At 49.7% G+C, this 19,771-nt stretch overlaps 6 protein-coding genes across 6 annotated transcripts; 5 read left to right on the plus strand and 1 right to left on the minus strand.

Annotated features, from left to right (window-relative positions):
* Nucleotides 1-405: 405 nt before the first annotated feature.
* On the plus strand, nucleotides 406-2,489 carry W97_05097 (uncharacterized protein; the record flags this gene model as incomplete). Its single annotated transcript, XM_007782982.1, has 4 exons — nucleotides 406-505; nucleotides 555-1,036; nucleotides 1,092-1,212; nucleotides 1,954-2,489. The coding sequence occupies 4 exons, from the start codon at nucleotides 406-408 to the stop codon at nucleotides 2,487-2,489; spliced, it is 1,239 nt and encodes a 412-aa protein (XP_007781172.1).
* A 1,123-nt stretch (nucleotides 2,490-3,612) lies between these two features.
* Nucleotides 3,613-6,144, minus strand: W97_05098 (uncharacterized protein; the record flags this gene model as incomplete). Its single annotated transcript, XM_007782983.1, has 13 exons — nucleotides 3,613-3,709; nucleotides 3,771-3,825; nucleotides 3,882-4,025; nucleotides 4,085-4,221; nucleotides 4,288-4,528; nucleotides 4,578-4,652; nucleotides 4,704-4,734; nucleotides 4,796-4,935; nucleotides 4,992-5,273; nucleotides 5,335-5,467; nucleotides 5,515-5,594; nucleotides 5,692-5,890; nucleotides 5,971-6,144. The coding sequence occupies 13 exons, from the start codon at nucleotides 6,142-6,144 to the stop codon at nucleotides 3,613-3,615; spliced, it is 1,788 nt and encodes a 595-aa protein (XP_007781173.1).
* Nucleotides 6,145-6,971: 827 nt separating this feature from the next.
* Nucleotides 6,972-8,170, plus strand: W97_05099 (acyl-CoA dehydrogenase; the record flags this gene model as incomplete). Its single annotated transcript, XM_007782984.1, has 2 exons — nucleotides 6,972-7,073; nucleotides 7,127-8,170. The coding sequence occupies 2 exons, from the start codon at nucleotides 6,972-6,974 to the stop codon at nucleotides 8,168-8,170; spliced, it is 1,146 nt and encodes a 381-aa protein (XP_007781174.1).
* A 1,986-nt stretch (nucleotides 8,171-10,156) lies between these two features.
* W97_05100 (beta-lactamase) lies at nucleotides 10,157-11,613 on the plus strand (the record flags this gene model as incomplete). Its single annotated transcript, XM_007782985.1, has 4 exons — nucleotides 10,157-10,244; nucleotides 10,336-10,436; nucleotides 10,562-11,434; nucleotides 11,485-11,613. The coding sequence occupies 4 exons, from the start codon at nucleotides 10,157-10,159 to the stop codon at nucleotides 11,611-11,613; spliced, it is 1,191 nt and encodes a 396-aa protein (XP_007781175.1).
* Nucleotides 11,614-12,609: 996 nt separating this feature from the next.
* W97_05101 (uncharacterized protein) lies at nucleotides 12,610-14,751 on the plus strand (the record flags this gene model as incomplete). Its single annotated transcript, XM_007782986.1, has 1 exon — nucleotides 12,610-14,751. The coding sequence occupies one exon, from the start codon at nucleotides 12,610-12,612 to the stop codon at nucleotides 14,749-14,751; it is 2,142 nt and encodes a 713-aa protein (XP_007781176.1).
* Nucleotides 14,752-15,609: 858 nt separating this feature from the next.
* Nucleotides 15,610-16,630, plus strand: W97_05102 (uncharacterized protein; the record flags this gene model as incomplete). Its single annotated transcript, XM_007782987.1, has 2 exons — nucleotides 15,610-15,959; nucleotides 16,009-16,630. 2 exons carry the CDS (start codon nucleotides 15,610-15,612, stop codon nucleotides 16,628-16,630), a joined length of 972 nt encoding a protein of 323 aa, XP_007781177.1.
* Nucleotides 16,631-19,771: the final 3,141 nt, after the last annotated feature.

Consider the following 19,771-nt stretch of genomic DNA (forward strand, 5'->3'; position numbering starts at 1 on the left):
TGAGCAAGTGAGCAACGGAGTCGCCTGTCATATGCACTCCCTCGTTTGATTAGCCGCCCTTTTAATACAGCCGACATTGCGACAGACGTTCCGACGATTCCACCTGTCTCTGCCACTGGAACCAACGCAATGGATGCGGCACTCGGATCTGTGGCTCAAACGAATGTTGATCGGGAGATTATGGGAGGGGAAAGCACTATGAGAAGCAGGGCCTCCACGGCTTGTCACTCCTGTCGAGCGAGGAAGGTGAAATGCAGTGTTGTCCAAAGTGGAATTCCTTGCGATAATTGTCGTCTCTACCACAGCGAGTGCACAACGAGCGTTTCGAGAAGGAGAAAAAGGTTTCTTCCCGAAGAACCTCTCCCAGTTCCATCGCCGGTCTCACCAGTTATCGACGTCGAAGAAATGGATGCTCGAGAAACGTTTTCAGCGATCGATGAATTTCTAGCCACTGCACCAACGTCGCTTGATTTTCAATTGAGCAACCACGTGCCGCGTGTTTCTGGTCTGTGACTTGGTTAAGAATCACATTCCTTGCAGCTGACAGTGCTCAGACTACACCTGGGATGATGTCTTGACGAGCGAAAGACGGATGCGACGAACATCTTTGATTAATGGGCGCTCGGCTGCGAACCTGGCAACGGTCCTGCAAGCATTAGATGCCGGACTCACGACGCCAAGCGATGTCCAGGCAGGGGCGAGCCTCCCAAACTATATCCGTACCCTTCCCTCTGCGTTGGATGCGGACGTTGTCGAGTTTTTACACAAGAGAGGAGCTTTGACTTTGCCAGGGATAGGATTACGCAACCAACTTCTCCAAAGTTATGTGCAGTACGTGCACCCTTACATGCCGTCGATAGACCTCGAAGAATTTCTACAGTCCATCGAAAGCAACGATGCCTCAAATCAAATGAGCCTGATGCTGTTTCACGCCGTGATGTTTGCCGCAACTGCATTCGTCAAGTTGCCTCTTCTCAAAGCGGAGGGTTACAACGACAGAAAGACCGCACGAAGAAACTTTTTCCAAAAAGCCAAAGTACGATATTAGGAATCACTGCTATACGTATGAGTCGCGAGACTAACATATTTAGCTGTTGTACGATTTCGACTACGAATCCGATCGGCTCTCGATTGTGCAGGCACTCCTGCTCTTGACTTACTCGTATGAGACGCCGGATGATCAAAAAGACTCTTGGCACTGGATGGGCATCTGTTTGTCTTTCGCTTACACTGAGGGACTTCATCGCAATTCTGTGCAGTCCGATATAAGCCCGAGAAAGAGGCGTCTTCGGAGGCGACTATGGTGGTCTTGTTTCATGCGCGATAGGATCGTGGCGCTTAGCATGCGAAAGGCGACGCGCATAAGGAACGAAGATTTCGACCTGCCGATGCTCACGCTCGATGACTTCGATATTCAGCCTCCTCCTCCGAAGCTCGTCCATATACTAGGAAAACATACAGCCGCAGCGGATGTGACGAAGAGAACGACACTGGCTGAACTGTGTATTGAGAAGGCAAAACTGTGCTACTGCATAGGCCATGTCCTTGCAGTCCAATATTGCTCAAGAGGAGAAAGCACAGTGATGCTTACGTCGAAGGGACCTGCATGTGCTGCCCAGTTGGTTCAAGTTATAGAATGCGAGCAAGAGCTTAGTCAGTGGTATGAAAATCTTCCCAGGGACTGTCACTATCGGATGTCAGGGTCGAATGAGCGCACCAATGCTCACGCCTGCAAGGAGCTTTCTGTCCATCGTGCTGTACTCAGCATGATCTATCTAACGACGGTGAGCGCTTTACATCGTCCCCAAGTCCTATCAGAACTGCCGTCCCAATCTATGGCTAGAAACCTCCAACAAATGTCCCGGCAAAGAGTTAAAGGCGCAGCTATTAAGACCACGAAAATAGCGCACGATCTTCATAACCAAGACCTCACGCGCTTTCTACCTCCCACAGGGGTGACTGTGCTGATTCCGGCTATGGTGGTTCAACTTTTGGAGATCAAGTCCGGTAATGCAGCTGTCTATGATAGCAGTTCACGACGTTTTCGCCAGTGTATGCAGGTCCTTCAACGCCTGCGGGAGATGTACGCTTCAGCGGACGCGGCGTTCTTCTTCCTGGAGGCTGCTAAAAACAAAGTGGACGTGCAGATACCAGATGAGAATGAACAGAGAGAAGCACGTTCCACGAGCGACTTGCCGGACCACAACGAAGCCGTAACGCCATGGTCTGACGCATGCACTGTTCAGTCTGCCCGGAGGGTCAGACCGAGCTCGGATCCGAGGGATGACCTTCCAGCCTCGACACCACTGTGGTCGGATGGCGAACCTATTTGGCATCTTCCGGAAACATCTGCAGCTGGTCTGAGAAGTAGTTCTAGGCGAGAGGATGTCATTGAGTTATGTGGTGACATCGACGGCTTGATCGATTTCAATGCATGGTCCGACATCCTCATGGCGGAGGATTGTGTTATGGATTCAGGGTTTGGATGAGGCAATACCTAACGTTCCCTAGTCAGCAATGGCATCCACAAAGTCTCCTGATCCACCCTTCAGTTGGGGCATTAATCTTTCTGGCTCGAGAAACTACGTGTTTGGCATGGAGCAGCCCTGACCTTCCTCCTCATCAACTTCACTCCTGTCTCGTGAGAATCGACCTTCATGTTAAATGAAAAACATTGAGTAGCCCGCATGCTTTCCCACAGACCTCGCCTAAATCACCACCATAGGAAGCACATGACGTCCAACAGCAAAGTTGTCTTTGCCTCGGACCCGGTATCGATGGACCTAGTATCCTTTTAGCAGCTTGAAGTTCCAGATTCCCGATGCAGGGGTCGAGACTAATGTTCAAGTGGAACCCGAGCTACACCCTTGAGCAGTATTTGGTCTTGCTGAGGTGGTGGGAGAGTATACTCGCCCACGGCTCTCCCATTCGTTAGTCAGATTGACCGGACAATCGAGGCAGTCTGATGTCACGGACTGAGGAGGTCGGCTGAGCCAGTGCAACCGCGGTCGTGTCGCTCCCGGAGCCTTGACGTGAGCTTCCATGCCGAATCCAGCTATACACGATAGTAAGTCAGGCAGTGGATACGTTGCCAAGCATGTGGCAACTAGTCCAAACTTCAGAGACGCATGAAGGAATTGTGACTGCTCCTGTTGTGCGCGCATTGATGTCAACATCATTCCCCAATATTCAGACAACGATGCGCTTCGCTGAATGACTCCGAAGTTGGTGGTTTACTGGTGTAGATAACGACCTTTGTAGGGTCTGTTTGCCATATGCAAGTCTCTTTCACATGATCCAGATAAGTAGATCAGAATGCAGTACAGTAAGTAAGAGTCGATAATTCAGTGGTTGCGGTACGCTTTCAAGCTTTCAGATTGCTTGCTAGGTGGGAAGGTATAAAAGAAGGCAGGAGCTTGGACGAAGCACTGATGTCTGCGTGCTTGGTTTTGTAATGTACAAAGATGAAACTAGTTGGTAGAAGTCAAGTGTTCCAAGTTAAGAGTTCAACGCCTCGGGAGAACGCTTTTCATATTCTCCTGGACAACTATCCAAATTACATCACCTTGTCGTTGGCAGCTGCTTGACGCCCAGCAGCTCTGGAATGGCGGCCTAATTGACTTCATCAATCTCTTTGCTAATAACCCCCGCGTCACCCGTTCCGTGGCCCGGAAGAAGATGCGGTGCACCCAGTTTGACCGCAACTTGTCTACAGACATCTCGCGTCAGTGAAACGCTCGCACCTCGTTGAGATTGAGTCAGTAACTTACGACGTTAGAGCATCGTCGACGCTTCGGACAAAGATGGCCGCAATAATAGAGATGCCTGTAGACATGTTAGTTGAGAGACATTGCGAGACTGCTCGTTCAGGCTGCACCCACCTCCAAAGGCCAAGCTGACCAGGTAAACAAGTCTGAAAGCATCGGCATAGACAGTCTGCACAGCTTTTGCACCTGCTGCGATGATCGCCGGTGTAATGCCCTCGACAGCACCCAACGCGGCCGCAGATCTTGAAGTCAAGGCCTCTAAAAGTCGGTTAACACGTTGTCTGTGTTATCAGACAAACAAGAGAGAGACTCGGTACCTATGAAAGATACGACAGCTGAAGGCGCAAGTCCAGCTTCGATCGCTGCAGCAGCCACGCCTGGTGCTAAGTCTTGACTGACTTTGTCTTGGATGATGGATCCATAGATGGCAATCGCGATCGCGCCGCCTGTGGCTCTGACTGAGCCGGTCAAGCTAAATCACTCTTCAGTCGTATTCCTCTGGACAGGGAGTGGACCTCACCCAGTAGCAACCCCGATCTGACAATCTTTGGCGCCGAATTGAATGATCAGGAGTCCGATGATTTGAGAAGCTCCAACGCTGAAAGCTGCAACGATCACGAGTCCAATGGCGCGCCGTGGTGTGTGCTGGTCGACTGAGGCCATTGAAGCAATGAAGATTGTTTGCAAGATGGTCACAACCAGGAACTGCCACCTAGTCCTGCGAATTCTGGCAAACAGGACGCCAGAGACGAGAGCACCGACTGAAAAGTGGTAAGTAACCAGTAGTTGAGAATAGGAAGATAGACTCACGGGTTGATGCTGCATTGTAAGACAAACTGTACCAACCGACTGTGGTTGGGACTGTGGTGAAGAGTAACTGAACTTCTAATCTGTTGTAAGCAGGCCTGTAGTGTTTGTTGAGTGAGACTGTGTTACCTTGAGGCCACAAGACTTGAAGACTAATCAGCTATTTCCGGGGTCGTTAGCAGCCTAGAACAGCGGAAAAAGGGGGTTTCATTGGCCTTTACCAGCATTCCAGAAACAAAGATCACACATAAGGGAAGTGTAAACCCTCTGACGTTCTTGAAGACTGCTGGAGGGCATAGCTTAGTGATTGTGTCAGGGGAGTAGACCTCCCATATTGGAAATGCTATGAGAAAAGTGGCAGCTACTGCGGCTTAGTATAACTCGTCAATCGAGAATAAGACTGTCATCGAATCTCACCTCCTATCAGCAACGGAACAAGGACTCTGGCGCTACTCCACGGGTATGGGTTGTTCCCGAACGACAAGCCGAGCAGAAAGCTTGTCAGGCCGCCACCAAAGAGTATCAACCCAAGGAAGTCGAGTTCTTTGAACTGCTGCAAGCGACTTTTGCCTTCAGGATGGAGACCGACGAAGCCAGGAGGCCAGTAGAAGATAGTGATGAGTATCAGGGCGAAACCGTTCGCTATAATTCCCACGTAAAATGCCCAACGCCATGAAAGATTGGCAACAAGGGCATAAGCTGGGTCGAGACCACACGTCAGAGAAGGCTTGTGGAAAGGATTGAGCAGACTATGACATACCAATGACAGATCCGAAGGCCGATCCGGGTAGAGCTGCAAGGTTCAGAAATGCAAGAGTCTGACCTCGAGATTTCTTCGGAACGATTTCGTTGGCGCAAGCAAATGACAGCTGCTGGGGACCAGAACCGATACCCTAGACGGAAGATCAGTTGGTGTCGTTAGGCGGATGTGATAATCTACCATCAAGGCAGTTCCCGCGATGACCGTATTGACGGAAGTGGCTCTGGAGTAATCCATTGTTAATCCGTGCAATATGCCCGCTTGTGTAGATCAGGTTGTACCTGCAAGCAACAGCACATCCTGCACCTGATAAGTTTCTTGTGCTTGACAGCAGACCAGGGACGTGCGTCGACGTACCAATTAAACCGAACAGGTTTCCAGCAATTGTGAAATTCCTACGACCAAAGATGTCGCTGCATCTTCCTGCGATAGTCTGAACTACAGCGGTCGCTAAGGACCATGCGGTTGCGATCCAGTTGATCTGGCCCGAAGGTCCGATATCTGCATCAATGGTGAAAAGGATCGCTACTGGAAGGACGTAGGACAGAAGGGCAGCCTCGTAGGTAAAAGCAAGAGCCGATACAGATGTTAGCATGTCGGTACTGCTTCTCGAAGCTGGCGAGCAGAGGTGCATACTACGATGGCCATAGCGGTACGGAAATCCAGCTTGCGCTCTTCAAATGCTGCGATGTCATGCTCGAGGACTTGGTCGCGGCCATCGGAAGCTTTGGAGGCTGCGGCTGGTGCTGGAGCCCGCTCTACATGAGCGACCTCTGCCTGAGTATCAGTCTCTTTGTAGGGCACAGACATGGTAGGGGAAGTTCCAGAGGTATGGTCGAAGCATAGCAGGGTTTAGCTGGGTATAAAACTGGAATAACTCGTGGTTCGGCGCACAATGGTAGTCTGGATCCTAAACCGCGGTCGCGTCGTGCCGCTGATTTCTCGGCCTGCGGTACTGGGTGCTTGGATGCCACGGCTATTCTGACTAACCACGGATTTACACTTCAGGTTGCAAGAACCAAGCTCTCATTTACCGACGGAAATCATGCGTTCAACGTTGAGACTTCGCACCAAGGGAAGCCGAAAGACTACTCCGTAAGCTAGGACTGTGACTGATGCACATGGCTTGAGGGAAGGACGACGCATGGGGACTTGTGCCTCGTGGTAGATCAGAAGTACCGTTATGGCATGGCATTTGTAAGAGAGAGATTTATCCCTTCTGCGGCCAAGTCACGGTGAATGGGCGATTGTGCCTCGGCTCCGAGGCGACCAGTTCTTAGACCCCGTGCTTCACACTCACATCAGACGCGCTCGTTAACGCGGCCGCCTTTGTTTGTATATAATCGTCGGACTCCTACGCAGCTCCAACCAACCTCATGATCGACAAGGCGAGACTATGGCGGAACATCTCCTGGAAGTTCCGCGGCAATCCCCGGGCGTGAGGACTACAGCTTCGCAGAACATCCCCATCATTGCTCAACCATGGGTGTCGGATCGAGCAAAGAGGACTCTCGACCTGGTACGTTTTGCTTCGCCTCTGCAGCCTAGCCATGTGGTGGTTCTGACTTCAGTGCGTAGATCGAGGATTTCGTCGACCGAGAGTGCATCCCTGCCGACACCGTCTACGCCTCTGGAACATGTTTCTGCCAAAGAACCACTTTAAAGAGGGCGCTGGCTTCTCGAATGTGGAGTATGGTTTGATGGCGGAGCAATTAGGCAAGTGTCGCACGGCAAGTGAGGTAAGAGAACCTTTTGGAAGCCTCCATGACATCCATACTCATTCGTTTGTCAGGCATGCAACTGCGCCGCCCCGGACACCGGCAACATGGAAGTCCTCGCAAAGTACGGGACCCAGAAGCAGAAAGACCGATGGCTAAAGCCACTCCTCGATGGCAAAATTCGGTCAGCGTTCCTCATGACTGAACCCGACATCGCTTCTTCCGATGCCTCCAATATCAAAATGACTATGACCAAGTCGGGAGACTCTTGGGTCCTCAACGGATCTAAATGGTGGTCGAGCAATGCGGGACACGACCTCTGTCAGGTCTACATCGTGATGGCCAAGTCCTCCCCTCATAATCCCGACAAATACAAACAACAGTCCGTTGTCCTTGTACCTGCTGACACCCCCGGCATCACTGTCCACCACATGTTGAGCGTGTATGGTTACGACGACGCTCCGCACGGTCACGGGCATATCAGCTTCAAGGACGTCAAGGTCCCCGCCGACGCGTTAGTACTGGGCGAGGGCCGGGGGTTTGAGATCATCCAGGGGCGCCTCGGACCTGGCCGTATTCACCATGCGATGCGGTCTATCGGTGCAGCTGAGCGCGCACTTGATTGGATGATTGCGCGAATGAACGACGAGAACAAGAAGCCGTTCGGTCAGCCTCTATCCGCGCACGGCGTACTCGTGGAATGGATTGCAAAATCTCGTATAGAGATTGATGCGGCGCGCCTTATCGTCCTTAACGCCGCTATCAAGATTGACTCCGCCGATGCGAAAACTGCGCTCAAGGAGATCGCACAGGCCAAGGTCCTTGTGCCTACAATGGCTCTGACCGTTATTGACAGGGCAGTCCAAGCGCACGGCGCCATGGGTGTTTGCCAAGATACCCCGCTGGCGAGCATGTGGGCGCAGATACGAACGCTACGCATAGCGGATGGCCCAGATGAGGTGCACCTGCAGCAACTAGGAAAGCGGGAGAACAAGACGCGTAAAGACCAGGTGATAGAGCAGCTCGCTGGCCAAAAGAGGCGGGCGCACGACATGATGGCGGAGCTGGGCTTGGATCAGAAGCAGCTGGGCACCGACAACATGAGGAGTAGATTGTGAACCTTAGTAGGGGCTTGAACAGATGCAGCGAGAAATTCGCAATAACATGTCTCAAATGGCGTTAATTCGTTTCGGTCCGAATGCTCCGATGCGTTTACGACAGGTTGCAGAGAGCCACCAGTGTTATCAATAAGTAGCTCCAGTACTTATTTGTTCCGCATTAGGAAATAACGATCCAGTAACGCCGGTTTTCGTTATTTGCTAAGCCGGTGACAAAGCTAGCCTGCGGGACACTCCCTAAGCTATACAGTCCCTGGCTAAAAGTCTTTCCGGATCACCGTTTTCTCACCAAAACTTGGTGTTTTCTAAGTAATAAATTCATAGCTAGATAGTATAGCCTAGCTCTAAAAACTTTAGTATAATCTATTAGAAACCTAAGCTATCTTAAACTTAAGAAATTATTAAACTATTATAAGTATCTAAGTATCTAGAGGGGTTTAAATTCTAAGTATTTTCTAAATAAAATCTTAAGTACTATTTATTAGATAACTAGCTACTATATTTAAGTATTACTATATATCGTATACAGTTTTTAAGCTAATAAGCTAATATATATGTACTACTTAAGTATAATATTATAGTATGGTATATAAATCTTAAAATGTATTTTTACTTATATTTATACTTTAATTCAACTATATCTAGCGTAAGTATATTAGTAGTAAAGTTTAATATAAGTCTACTAATAATTAGCTAAGATTATGCTCTTACTAAGTATAAAAGCTTATTGCTTAGTAATAGTATCAGGATAGAGTTTTTAGATCTTAAGAATAGCGAGTTTTAGTGAGAAATCGGCGATTCGAAAAGACTTTTGGCCAGAGACTGTATATAGCCAGAAAACGCCTTAATATTTACTTTCAGCCCCACTAATCTTAATTAAGCCTCATTAGCCTTTACGCGGTAGATCTTTGAAGCTCGTTTAGTGCGGAGGGGTTAGAGAGAGTAGTGGTAAGATCATTATCCTTATCTTCAATAGTAGAATAGGTAAGCAGCTAAGAATCCTCTTAACTAATCGCAGCAGCAATTATCTAAAACTCCTACAACTAAATATCTAGAACACCTGCCAAGACCTTAGATACCACGGTTCGGCGGCTCCGAATATCCTCCAGACGGTTAGCCGCAGTACCGCTGTTATTAAAGATCTAGTACCGAGCCATTTCAATACAAACAATGACTTAACGCCAACCGACTTATTGACAACACTGAGAGCTACAGCGTGGGACTCGTCTATCTGCACCTCGGATGTTCCTACGACATTAGAACACGTGATATAGACTAGCAAGTAAGACCTATTGGATCTGTTTACTAGAGACTTGCAAATAGAGTTGACGCATTATAATATGCAAGTTGATGGAGTGCTTAGCCTCTACTCTCCCCGCCGGAAACAAATAGAATCACGTGCCGCAGCCCCTGTTCCATCACCAAACTAAGCCAGCTCGTTTCTGGATGACCTTGTAGTTAACCACCACCAATATGGCTCCAAGCCGAGGCCTAGACATTATTGTTGCAATGCGCGCTCGTATTGTTACCTTGCGCCTGATATTCAATGAATGCGGCGATTATATACCCTTACTGCGTGGTTTGATGATGGAGCACGGGCTGCGGCACGTGATTCTATTTGTTTCCGGCGGGGAGAGTAGAGGTGGCGGCCCACTTCTAGGTCGCTTAGCTTAACGGACATTTTGCCCATCATGTAAGTTAGTCAGCATTACCGAGAAACTGAACGTTCAATATCCGCAATCCCCGGCACGAAACGACCGCGTCTCCTACCGAGGGCCGTACCATTTACTCTGCTTGCGGGGTCAACCACATCCCCACAGTCGGATAATCCTACCCACCCCCGGCATCTTTGGTGCTCGTCCTATCCTGCTGAACTTCTGCCGTGGTTGTGTTGCATATCTCTTCGCGTCTGTGTTGTTCAGTTGCTGGACTATGCGACAGCGTTCGTTCTCCACCATATTCATTTGACGGATCTTACTTCCAGCAATGGCAGCCCAATTCGAGGACACGGTCAACAAAGCAGCCGACGATGGCGTCGTGGCTGGAGGTGCGGCTATCGCGGTGGACAAGTCTGGTACGATGTCTCAAATGAGACCTTGACAGTGACCACTTCCAGGACTGCCACTGCGACGAACGAGTGCTGATGAGATAGTCCTAATGAGAAGGCAAGCTACTGTTCCAGAAGGCGTTTGGCAAGATTGGTATCGGAGACGATGATAAGCTGTTCACCGTGGATTCAGTCATGTGGATTGCTTCGTGTACAAAGGTAGGTTCGGTCATGCTGTTCTCCTCGTTCGCAAGTACGCGGGAAAGAGAGAGCATTTGAAAGCAGGAGACGGAAGCTCTCACGGTTTCACGGCTAGGTTGTCGATAGGCACTAATTCTATCCAGCTCATGACCTCCATTGCAGCACTCCAGTGCGTCGAGCGTGGCCTGCTCGAATTGGACGGCCCCATCTCGGCCATCTTACCTGAATGGTCAGAACCCCAAATCATCATTGGGTTCGACGCCGACAACAAAGTGCCGAAACTTAGGCCGGCCACAAAGTTTATTACGCTGCGTCACCTCCTAAGCCATTCTTCCGGTATGGCATACCCCTTACTCAACCCTCTCTTGAGTCAGTACTGCGGCCAGTCTTTGGGGACAGAAAACAAATCCATCAAAGACCAATACCTTACTCCGTTGATCTACGAACCTGGTGAGGGTTGGGAATATGGTCCTGGTATTGACTGGGCGGGAAAGATGGTTGAGAGGGTCAACTCTGGTGTGAAGCTCGGAGACATTTTGCAAAAGAATGTTTGGGATCCTCTTGGTATGGAAAGTACGACGTTTCACCCCCTCCAGAGACCGGAGATCATGAAGCGGATGGTGGGAAGGACAAGAAGGACTGAGACCGGTTCTTTAACGAAAGATGAGACCGAAATGTTTCTCGTCAGCGAACTAGAAGATGACTTTGGTGGGGATGGAACATACTCATCTGCCCGAGATTTTACAAAGATCTTGACGAGTTTGTTGATGAACGACGGGGTGCTGCTTGGGCCAAAAATGAGAGAGGAATTATTCAAGGGTCAACTAGCGCACCCAGAAGCGTTCAAAGCGAGGGCTGAGGATCCGGTTATGGGTGGCTTTCTGGCTCCAGGATTGCCCAGGGATCAAGACCGCAGATGGGACTATGGCTGTGGCGGTGCGGTACTTGTCAGCGCTGTTGAGGGTCAGGCTGGCAAGGAGTTACTTTATTGGAGTGGATTACCGAACTCATTCTGGGTAAGTCAGACCTGTTGTGAGTTGATCTTTCAAGTTGACACTGGTCGCAGTTCATCGATCGTGAGCGAGGAACATGTGGATTCTACGGCAGCTGGTTGTTGCCTCCCGGTGACGCGCCTACTGGCAAACTCTTCACTGCTTTCCAGAGAGCGGCATTTGCAGCAGTAGCCAAGTTGTAGTTCATGGGACCACGTTTTACTGGACGATTTTGCGAGGATAGCTGTAAGAGGCCTTATGGTGGCCTTGCAGCAATCTTGACAATGACCCAACGCTTGTGTACCAAATCATCGCACAACAGTATCACATCGTGGTACGGACTATTTGTGGCTCAAGGGTGTATACTTGCCCTCATTCTCGCCAATTAGAGTTGCCTCAGAAACACTGTAGCTCAGCTTTGGGCCTCGTTGCACTGCGCCGCGCTGAAGAATGCCACAGTTCCACAGACAATCAATGCTCGTGATCCAGCTAGCGTGCGTATCTCAAGACTTGTAGCATAATAGCTCATTGTTCAAAACGTGCAAGGGTGCGTGATGATGTCCACCATCCGTCGATAGAGTGATAGGGGGTGCGGCATGTCCAGACTTTGGAAGCCATGAGCTCCTGCGTCTTCAAAAGCTGCTCGAGCAAGACTTTAACCTGTGCAAATGTCCACATGCCAGTAAGGTCTGTCACTAGAACTATGTAGCTTGTCTGGAGCCATTGAACAACAATGGTATCCACTTCAACTTATGATGGACAATGTCGGCGATCCAGCGACTAGCCTATCGGCAAAGTCAACAGCACACCAAGCCTGACGTAGAATCTTTGTCGTCGGGTAACTCTTGCAAGCGTCATGTTATATCCCGAGGCCACCCTGACAGTGTCACTGAACACGGCCTTGATATCCGATGATTAATTGCGGTATCTCGCAACCCGATCTCTGTAAGGCGGACCGGGCCGAGGCACGTCCTTCCTGCTTGTTCCGAGGCTGTCCTCTCTTCTAGTCTCGCTCCGAGGCGTGTTGCCTTTGCCTCTGCCGGGTTCGCTCCGAGGCCCCTTCTCTCCGCTGGTCTAGCTCCGAGGCATGTCGTCTCTGCTGGTGTCTTTTCGAGCAGTGTTTATCAGTGGTACACAATTCTTGTTCGCTCCTTTGCTCGTCTGCACCTCTCCTTCGTCCAAGAGCTTCGTCTTTGATCATGCCACGATATCCGTCTTCCCGCCCTCTTCACCTTCAAAGAGCCGAGGAACTGCAGAAGCCTCCCCCCAATGGCCAGCCAGTCTCTGTCGCTCTACCAAACTCAGAGAAGCAAGGCCGGAGCAAGATCTACCGCCATTGGCGGTTCCAGGATGGCCTCATCGAGAGCCTTGATCCGTCTGTGCGAACAGCGCATGACATGTTCGAAATCAGCGCGAATCGAAGACCAGAGGCATTGTTTCTGGGCCACCGACCGTACGATTCTATCAAACAGACTTTTGGCCCATATGAGTGGATGGACTATGGAACGGCTCAAAGGCGCATGGCTAACCTCGGAGTCGGCTTAATTGAGCTCCACGCCAGAGAAGGGATTACAGGCACTCAATATGGCGTTGGGCTATGGTGCCAGAACAGACCTGAATGGCAGATAACGGATCTGGCATGCATGTCACAGTCGCTATTCACAGTGTCTCTGTACGACACGTTAGGTCCCGATGCTTCGGAGCACATTATCCGACATGCGAACCTGACTTGCGTTGTTGCATCACTAAACCATATTCCGTCACTCCTCAAGCTCAAGCCCCGACTACCGAATCTGAAACTCATTATCGCTCTCGATCCTCTTGAACCGGCGACGCACAAACAAGCGGCGCCGTCCGATAAGACCTTGCTCTCTTTCCTATCTGGATCACTCGTTCTTGATCTCAAAATCATCTCGATTACCGAAGCAGAAGCGCTTGGCGCGTCTTTGAATCGTCCATGTAACCCTCCAGCCCCTTCAGATATCATCACAGTCAACTATACGTCCGGTACGATAGGTCCGCCTAAAGGTGTCGTTCTCACACACTACAACGCTGTGGCATCATCGAGCGCATCGATGATAGTTACGACTCACAAGGAAGACGACGTGTTGTGTTCCTACCTGCCATTAGCTCATATCTACGGCCGTATGCTCGAACATGTGTCTATGTACGCGGGTACTCGAATTGGCTACTTCCACGGCAACGTCCTCGAGCTCGTGGATGACTTGAAACTCCTAAAACCGACATCCTTCCCATCCGTCCCACGACTACTCAATCGGCTAGGTGGAACCATCAAGTCGCGCACCGTAGATGTTCCAGGCTTCGAGGGCGATCTGAGTCGCCGTGTTATCAAGACAAAGTTAGCAAACATCAGTCGCAAAGACAACCCGACGAACAAGCACACTACCTACGACATGACATGGGGTAAAAAGATCGCCGCCACTCTAGGTCTCGAGCGTGTTCGGTCAATAGTTAGTGGATCAGCGCCTCTAGATCCGGACCTACAGACCTTCTTTAGCATTGTTTTTAGCACAAGAGTTTTACAAGGCTATGGCCTTACCGAGGCGTATGCAATTGCACTAGCGCAACCAGACGGCGATCTATCGACGGGCAATTGTGGTGGCGTATCGGCATGTAACGAGGCATGCCTGCTCTCGGTACCAGAAATGGATTATACGGTTGATGACAAGCCAAATCCCCGAGGCGAGCTACTGTTGCGCGGTAACAACATCTTCAAGGAATATTACAAGCTCCCAGAAGAGACGTCGAAAGCCTTCACCGAAGACGGATGGTTCAAAACCGGCGACATCTGCATGGTGGATAGTCTAGGTCGATTCACTATCATCGACCGCAAGAAGAATGTGCTCAAGCTTGCTCAGGGCGAATACATCTCTCCTGAGCGTATTGAGGGTGTCTATCTCTCCGCATGCAACTATCTTGCGCAAGCCTATGTTCACGGCGACAGCTTGCAAAACTTCCTGATTGCCATTCTCGGCGTCGAGCCCGACTCTTTTGCAGCATTTGCGTCAAGGGTTCTTGGCCGACAAATCCAAAGCACGGATCTCGGGGCCATCCAGTCCGCATGTGGAGAGGAGCAAGTCAAAGCAGCCGTGCTGAAAGAGCTGGATGCGGTGGGCTGGAGGAACAAGTTTCCAGGGTACGAGCGGGTTCGCAACGTCTGGTTAGCTTTGGAGCCGTTTACTATTGAGAATGGGCTCCTAACGCCGACCTTCAAATTGAAGCGGCCGGTCGCTGCGAAGAAATACAGAGCTGTCTTGGATCGTCTTTACAAGGAGGCGCTGGATGCGGAAGCAGCACAACCGCTAAAAGTGAAATTGTAGCTGTTTTACGTCCCGACAGAGGAGTGTTCGCGAGCCAGGGCGAGTAGGATAGTATTGCCGGTAGGGGACTTTGTATGTGACAGGCTTGCCGGAAGCGGATCAAAATGTAATATCACCTCTTACTTTCATATTCACAGTCGGTCAATGCATGTGCTATCGGACCGTACGTGTGAAAGGTCTAGAGAATATTGAGCACCAGTGTTTGTATGCACTTGCAAGCTGAATTAAGCACCGCAAATTACAGCCGTCTACGGAGTCTGATGGTACTTGAGGATAACTCGAGCCAGTGCCAGTGACTAACTTTACTATCCCGACATTCAGTCCTCAACCTATGCGTTGTTGAGGACCGTGATCTCGCAAGTCGCATGCTCATAACAACTGTGTACTCCTACTGGTTATAAAGGTCTAGTTTCTCGTCCATACTAGGCCAGGACCGCCAGGCTCAAGAACCACAGCATTGTAATAGTCATGTACACTGATTCAATCTCGCCACAAGGGCACTAAGTCTGTCGGCAGCTTCTCGTCAACAACAACAGGTTTCCAATGGATGTGTCAGTCGATTGAGGAAAGCTTCAAACCGAGGATCTCCAACACCGCGATACTCGCTGTTCCATCCTGTGATAACACTCGTTGGTGAAAAGGTTCAGTTGGCTCGGACCGAGTGTGCCTCGGCCCGTGATCACGTCTTGCATGTGTTAGAGTATCATGCCCCAGCCCGGCAGTAAGAGCTTCGGAGGCCTTCCACTGATAAGTTCCAAAAGCTGTGTGAAGCCCCTGTATTCAAACTCGCGGAGACCAAGAGTGCCTGTGAGTTTTGCGGAGTCGTCACTCATTACAGGTTGGACCTACTATTCAATCATGCATCCATCGACGGCCGCGGTCGATGTGCCCGCCACCTATACTTCTCTCGATCTTCCACATATCAAGGTGGCACATGTGCCAGGTACCTCGACTACACCGACTCCTGTGATCCTGATCACACTCAATCGTCCGTCCAAGAACAATGCATTTACGGTGCACATGCAGCAAAGCCTGGAACAGGTTTATAGAATGATCGATGCCGACGACCGAGTCAAAGCGGTGGTCTTGACCGGAAGTGGAAAGATGTTCTGTGCCGGTGCTGACTTGGAGATTGGCTTTCTGGGCGCTGGTACGACTGGAGAAAAATTCCCTAGCATGGGTGAAAGAGACGTCAATCATAGGGATGGGTGAGCGTACAAATTTCTCGAACATTTGGCCGTCGCTAACATCCGACAGTGGCGGACGTGTCGCCTTGGCTATCCACCAATGTTCGAAACCTACAATTGCGGCCATCCAAGGATCGGCCGTGGGTATTGGCATCACCATGTGCCTACCTGCTACGATTCGTATCGCATATGCCAAAGCCAAGATTGGTTTCGTCTTCTCTCGAAGAGGGATTATAATGGAAGCTTGCTCCTCTTATTTCCTTCCGCGCCTCATCGGCTTCTCTAGAGCGCTTCATCTCACAACAACAGGATCTGCCTTTCCTGCAGACCACAAGCTCCTGAGTGACTTGTTCTCAGAGGTATTGCCGACACCCGAGGCGACGCTCCAGCGTGCTCTGGAGATTGCCAACGACATCGCCAAGAACACTTCCGTGTTATCCAACAAGCTCATGCGCGACCTGATGTACCGGGGCCCGAATAGTGCTGAGGAAGCGCACCTACTGGACTCGAGGGTCATTCACGGCATGTACGGAAGTAAAGATAACCTTGAAGGAGTGCACAGCTTCTTTGAAAAGAGAGCACCTCGATTCCAGGCTTCAATGAAAAAGGACGCACCAAAAGCGTGGCCTTGGTGGTCTCAAGTTGACGTTGAATTGCAGTCTACGCAGCCTCCAGAAAAGTCGAAGTTGTAACTAATCTGCTGCACATCAGGCGCAGGGAGCGGGTATGAGGGTTGTTCGAAGAAGCTTAAGTTTGTAGAGAAGGGTGCTCCGCATGATACAAGAGGAAGTTCTGTGGTTTAAGAGTGAGGTGTCGTGAGTTGATACGTCGTTGCAAATTAGCTCACGTCTGTCTGGGATAAATAGATAATATTGAACACATATCTTCCTTAACAAAGGAATAGCTAGCTGCAGTTCCGGAACCGCTCTTACACTAACCCATGGCGGTGGACTGACTGTTAGAAGGGCTGTGTAATAGGCAAGTGCGTGGATATGCACCAGTGTGGGAGTAGAATATATTGCTATTAACATTAGTAGACTAACCCTTATCCCCCCTCTCCGCTAGAGAATTGCCTTATTATTAGAGTACACACGGTACCATGTCGGTTAACCCCTGGGACTAACTATCTCTAGCACATGGAATTAGCGCTACGCATGCGATCTGCTGGAGAGCCGCACCTACTCCTTAGTAGTGGTTAGAAGTCAACTACACTTCTGGTTTTCCAGCTCCCATATTAACTGGGGGCGGGTCGGGCATAGACTAGATAAACATAATCACAGGAGCAGCAACATCCTCCAGTCCTCGTGCAGATCAGTTCTGTGTGTACAACACTTCCGGTAGGACTCGGGGTACGTAGTATCGAGTCGCCGCCTTCATTGCCGAGTACAAGGCTCCCCACAAGCTACCCCTCGGCGTTATCTACGAGGGTCTCGGCGACATGGAGCTTGAGGAAATGGTCCACTTCCGTCGCCTGGTCGCTGCGACCATCACTCAGGCCTTCTCTTACATGATCCGGGCTGGACTGGAGTATGGATACGCTTGCACAGGTGAAGCGTTCATATTCCTGCGGGTGCCAGATGATTCGAAGACGGTATATTACTTCTTGTCCGTCCCCAGGGGTGACATGGGGAAACTACTAGATGGACACCGGATTCAGATAGGAGAAATCAACTGCATCTGACCGCTGTCGGACAAGTGCTAGCGTTCATCCTTCAGGCAAATCAGAAGTGCCAGACCGACAAGGCGGCTCAACTGAAAACCTGGGAGTTGGTCTACAACGATCCATTAGATTCAAACGAATCGATTCCTATACTCGATGCGCCTTCATCGGAGTATTGGCCACCTCGTCAGACCGATTTTCTTCGCATGTCACCCATCCGGCTCCGACGTAGAGCGGCTTCGACCAGTTCCCCCGCCTGTAATCCGCCGCAAGATCAGAGTCAACCTGATGATGACGAGCCTGATCCAGATATTCCAAGCCGACCATCTCAGCACAGCCCATCCCAGCCTCAATCTCATGCGCCGTCAACTCTCGCAAGACTTGGATATTGATTGCGAGCCGGTGGGCTTGCACGGATCACGCGGGGGCCTGTTTGAGGACAGGCTGACGTCCCATGGATACACCATAACCGCCAAATGCACTGTCATCGACTTTGTTGCTCACCTGCAGCACGAGGCTGCCATCTATAAACGCCTCCGACCGATCCAGGGCATCCACGTGCCGGTGTATCTGGGAAATGTGGATCTTGACCGTCTGTATTTCTGTAACGGTATCGCGGAGCTCGTTCATATGATGTTCCTCAGTTTCGGGGGGACACTCATCTCTCGGTCACATCTAAGCTTAGTTAGCTTTATATTAATACTTTAGCTATTTTAGAGTGGGTTTAGGTTCCTAGTTTTTTAGAGTAACAGGGACTTTTGCAGTGAAAGTGTAGAGGGCGGTCGAAAGACGGGACTCTTGGAAAAAGTGATCCAGCAGCTTAAGGCCTATGGAAGCATGCAACAGCTTTAATCTGCATTTTATCTGTCAATCAATAATTCAAGTGCATACAACGTGATATTCCTCGATATTCATATGTGCATAATCCTAGGTTTAGGCTGATAGCGTCAAATGCCGGTAACGCTTCCGTATTAGTCCAACGATGCACAGAGACTACATGAAATCAACAGTTTAACTTTTGAACGCGCCAGGTCCAACCGAAGGAACTCTGCGAAGAGGGCCAAGTGTTTCTACGCGTGGTAGGATCGTTGGTGCCGCGCAGGGAGGACTGGGCATGGCTGAAATCATGGCCTCTAAATATGATCCGGGAACAACAGACCAACCCATCACGATCGCACCACTGCACTTTCGGACTTGGCTCCGAATATACACTGACCGTGAAAGCCGTGCAGCAGGGAATCGTACTAGAATGAGAATTACGCCTGCAGCCTGCAGGCTGCAGGCTCTTATGATTCGTGTTCTCGCACGGTGGATTTATAATCTCGCGTTACTGTACTGTTCTTTTCATAACGTCGCTGCATTCCTTGGCAGAACACGAAAATCATCACCACCACCACCAGTTATCGTCTTAAGGCTATACTCACCGTAATTCGATGCCGCAATAGGTCGTAAACTGCCTAAAGATATTATTAATATTATTATATCCCTTTTATAAACCAATACTCCCGTTAAAAAGATTAAGAGAGTGATAAAAGCCTTTTATTATACGATATACCGCTTCCGATTAAACCTCGAGCTATTTAGTAGCCTATATCCGCCTCTATCGGTTATTACCGGCTATCTAAAGCTACTTACTATTATGCAAGAGAATATGAGGCTGCTCTAGCCGGTTTATAATACTATAGCTAATAAGTATAGGTGTTAATCGAATAGCTAGAGCGCCACCCTACTACCTACCTCAACAAAATAGCTAGTTGGCTTAACTAGACGTTTAGCATCAGACTATTGGTTCCTACTATCTATTAAATGCTCTAGCGGGCTAGATAGAGTTATAAAAAGATATCGCAACAAGTAGTAGAGTAGAATATAATACTACAGGTAGCTTAACACGCTTAGCGGCTTTAATATAATAAGAGCAAGCTTATCTTTATAGATAAGAGCGTATCTAATAAGCGGATAGATAACTAGTGGTACGGTTAGTCGCTTAAGGGAGTTACTATAATAGATACTATATCTAGGCAGCGCTCTAAGCGATACTCTATCCTACTAGCGGTAATAATTAAGGGTTATATAAAGGCGGTAACCCTTATTATCTAAGACTCTATAACGGCTATAATTTTTAAGGCCTAGCTATAGCACTAGCTACTACCAGCATTATAGTAAAGGCCCAGAA

The sequence above is a fragment of the Coniosporium apollinis genome (genome assembly GCF_000281105.1).
Source record: "Coniosporium apollinis CBS 100218 chromosome Unknown supercont1.23, whole genome shotgun sequence".
NCBI classification, from domain to species: domain Eukaryota; kingdom Fungi; phylum Ascomycota; class Dothideomycetes; genus Coniosporium; species Coniosporium apollinis.